Genomic DNA, 4,179 nt, shown 5'->3' on the forward strand with positions numbered 1-4,179 from the left:
GAGAAACCTGACCTCCCCGCGTTGAGAATTTTGCCGGGAGATTTATTTTCCTCGTTCGTGATCGCCAACTTGAGGTTGAGGACCGCAAGCAAGCAAAAAAAGGCAACTACGCTACGCAATTTTGCACTGTCCTTTGTGCAATTCGCGTAGTGCAAAGTAGCAAAACTACGCAAACTTCGCAAGAGTAGCACAGTTGGCCACCCAGGGTTAGTCAAATCCATAAGTCCAGGCCAACCACGCTGGAGTATGGATCAGATACAGGGGCCTGCCTTGGTCTGCTTAAACTGTACCTTGGTTTCCAGTCGATTGGTCAGTCCATAACTCAGCATCTATTACTTAGAACAATACATCTGCTAGATAATCAATACTGCAAAAAACACACTAATGTAGATTTGTGTTGATCATGGGTTTCATACAAAAAGTATCCTTTTAAGTAAGCATTTATATTTGTGTCCGTTATCTTCATGTAACCCACTTTATGTTTAGTGTCAACTCATCCGCATGAAAGGAACCTCCAGCCTCATTTAAGACCCACCGTACAGCTTCTTTGTGGACCTAGGTACACCGCTACCATCTTAAGTCCTTAATATGTCCTGTTAGATTGACACTGTGACCTGATGATTGTAACAAAGAACTATTTGATCAGTTGGTTACTGTGTTTCTCTTCTTGCTGTATTGCAGTCATGTTGTTTAGGTATCACACTCTTTCTAAAAGATGTTTCTTGTCCTTCACTTGTTTTGTTACAGATTCCCCGCTTAGTCTGCACTGAGAGTTGCCTTCCAGGGTACCGTAAAGCTCCTAGAAAAGGGGAGCCCATTTGTTGCTTTGACTGTGTGCCATGTGCAGAAGGGGAGTATTCAAATAGCACAGGTAAAAGAAGCAATTAAAATGTATTCTAATGTCTGTTTAATGTTTTTTTCTGAGGGTCTGCTGGCACCAAAACACTTTGGCGTTCACACGTTCAAAAAACCTTCCCTAATTCACTTTAATTACTAACTTAAAATGGTTGCACTGCTTTGAGGGAGAAGGAAGACGTTTTTCTCGGAATCGCAATTAGGTGATTCCCATTCCTTATGTTTGAAACTTTTATTTTTACATTAGATATTCATAGGGGGCCACATGTCAACTTACCTCATGAATAGTAATTAGGTAGTTCGCAGTGGCAACCAATTAGAAATTATAGCCATCAGAGGGCTGTTGGCCTGCTGGGATCAGCAGACCACCATATATGTGATTGCTTTAAAAAAATTACTTTTTAAAACAAATTTAGAATATTTTCTTTAAAGGAAATTAGGATGGGTTTCAAAAGAAAGCAATTAAGCGTTTACCTTTCGTTTTTCAAACTTAGGCATTGGTCCTTGGGAACACTCAGTGCCTGCTCTTCAAAAAGATATATTTTTACCTTTCTCAAAGGGGAAAAGAAGCACTGTGAACCCCTTCCAATTTGTGAAGGGGTTGCTTCCTCCTTTGAGGGGGTGGTACATTTTAAATGTTTTGCAACTGCAAGTCGGTTCCAAAGCATTAATACATTCCACTGAGATTCAGCATCAGTATTAACTCCATCTAAATACAGAATTGCAAACCCAAATTGAGATCCTGTAGGATTATAGTTTGGTGGTTCTACATAAAAAAAGCATTTTAGGTTGAAAACAAATCAGATATTTTGATTTTGCAATCTCAAAAACGCTTCGTATATCTGGACCCAAGTTATTTACTGAACATTTATTTTAGTACTCTCATTATAAACAAAAAAACTATAGATGGAGAATAGTATTCACTCAATAGGAAATCCTGAGACGAATGAAATAAGAGGGGGTTCTCACTTGCGGTCACTCCACAGCATTAAATGATTTATTGCTATCGTACCGCAACACATTGTTAAATATGTGAACATCGGATTATACCTCAAACTGGATTGTCTAAACTGAACCTCATGATGTCTACATTGAGAAATGCAAAAAGGAAATTGGAATAATTGATTGTGCTGTAATAATGCTATGTTGTCCACAGCAACATACATATATGATGCATTGATCCCATAGTATCAACATGATTTACTGTCCGAGAGCAGCTATAGCTCTTTCTGGGTGAAACTTCTGGAACATTTCTTATCAAATATCAGGTTCACTTTCATTTGTGCTCTGTTATGTTGATCAACTATTTGCAATATTTATATTTTTAATTTGATTTTAATCTTATGTTTTATATTTTAGACATGGAAACTTGCATAAAGTGCCCCGAGGACCAGTGGCCCATTGATAGAAAGGATAGTTGTATCCAGAAAGCCATTGTTTATCTCTCTTATGGTGATTTTCTTGGAGCAGTGTTGGCATCTGTAGCTATTGTACTATCCATGTCCACAGCTGGTGTGTTGGGAATCTTTCTCAGATATCGAGACACACCAATAGTGAAGGCCAATAACAAGCATCTCAGCTACGCTCTCCTTGTGTCTCTGCTGCTGGCCTTCCTCACCTCTCTTCTGTTCATTGGACACCCTGCATTATTGACATGTTTGATCCAACAAGCTGCATTTGGGATTATTTTCACGGTTGCCGTGTCTTGTGTATTAGTAAAAACCATCACTGTTGTGATTGCCTTCAATGCCATCAAGCCAGGTAGCAAGTTAAGCAGATGGCTGGGATCTCAGGTGTCTACTTCCATGGTCCTCGTGTGCACACTGGGGGCAGTATTAATTTGTCTCACTTGGCTGCTCACTTATCCTCCTCATCCAGCCACTGACACTCAGTCTGAAATTGGAAAGGTGATCCTACAGTGTGACAATGGTTCTGTCACTGCTTTCTATGGGATGCTTGCTTACATGGGTCTGCTAGCCTTTGCCAGCTTTACTGTGGCCTTCCTAGCCAGGAACCTTCCTGATAGATTCAATGAGGCCAAGCTCATCACTTTCAGCATGCTGGTGTTCTGCAGCGTCTGGGTGTCCTTCCTTCCAGCCTACCTTAGCTCTAAGGGTAGATACATGGTGGCCGTGGAGATCTTTGCCATCTTGGCTTCCAGTGCTGGGCTGCTGGGCTGTATATTCATCCCCAAGTGTTACATCATTCTGTTCAGACCAGATATCAACAAAAGATGCATTTAAGAGCTAAAAATAATTGGTAGTCACAAAACCAAATGTATAACCTGATCAACATGGAACATGGTGAAGACCATCTGCTTTTCTATCTTCTTCCATTAGAAAAAGTACTAGTATTTCAAATGGGATCATTCATTTATATCCCAAACAGTAAAGTGATCAGCACATAGGCCTATTGAACAGTGACATATTATCAATCCAACAAATGTTGAGAACCACAAATATGAGAAATTAAATAGCAAGAAAAGAATATTGACGTTGTAGACATAACTATAAAAATCACTAACATCAAGCACACAGATATTGTTAAAAAAATATTGATGTCTACATATTCCGATAAAAAAATGATGCCGTTACCTTTAAATAAACTTATGTCGTGTCAAAAATATTGATTACCACAATATTGACTACAAACCCATCATAAAAAAACAATAAAAATCAATAAAAACATCACAACCCTATTTTTACATAAACCAATTACTTGAAAAACATATATTACATCACCCAAAATGTAAACTTTAGCCCCATAGAAAGAGTGCACACAAAAAATCTCAATAAACACATCTAAAACAATGTTAATAACTATGAGCATTAAAATTCAAATACAATAAAACATGATGTCAAAACAAATAAATTCATATTATATGACTATTGGTGCAGCGTTGGGGGTAAAAGAGTCAAAACCACAGCCCTGCACTCCCACAGGATTCCTCTGATAGAATCCATTTATTAAGCAGCAGCATAACTGAACCAAAACACCACTACGTGTTTCAACTTCCGTCTTCTTCAAGTTTTTTTGATCTTCAGTAGTTGTACTTGCCATGCCTTAGATGCAATCAGAAGCATTATGGGAAAAGTAGTGCTGGAGATCCACCTGGAAGCACGTATTTGTTTTTATCGGTCAAGTTCATTTACAGCCCAATGTTCATTTCTGATAACTCAAGTATTTATGGATTGCAATTACATTTGAACCGTGCCAAAAGTATGGGAAATTTCTAATACAAATTTTGAAAGGAAACAATGGATTACACCTACAGCTGAGAAAGTGCATCAATAGAACCTGTGAACTGGAAATGTACTAAATATT

The 4,179-nt window shown here is 38.4% G+C and overlaps 1 protein-coding gene across 1 annotated transcript; it reads left to right on the forward strand.

Annotated features, from left to right (window-relative positions):
- Positions 1-753: 753 nt before the first annotated feature.
- On the forward strand, positions 754-3,098 carry LOC147725833 (vomeronasal type-2 receptor 26-like). The gene is made up of 2 exons (XM_086962794.1): positions 754-871; positions 2,215-3,098. The coding sequence occupies exon 2, from the start codon at positions 2,217-2,219 to the stop codon at positions 3,096-3,098; it is 882 nt and encodes a 293-aa protein (XP_086818920.1). The 5' UTR covers positions 754-871; positions 2,215-2,216.
- Positions 3,099-4,179: the final 1,081 nt, after the last annotated feature.

The sequence above is a fragment of the Lissotriton vulgaris genome, chromosome 3_1 (assembly GCF_964263255.1).
Source record: "Lissotriton vulgaris chromosome 3_1, aLisVul1.2, whole genome shotgun sequence".
NCBI classification, from domain to species: Eukaryota; Metazoa; Chordata; class Amphibia; order Caudata; family Salamandridae; genus Lissotriton; species Lissotriton vulgaris.

What these genes read in the sequence shown, in the direction of transcription:
- LOC147725833 (XM_086962794.1), top strand. Translation starts at nt 2,217, where the DNA reads ATGGAAACTTGCATAAAGTGCCCCGAGGACCAGTGGCCCATTGATAGA.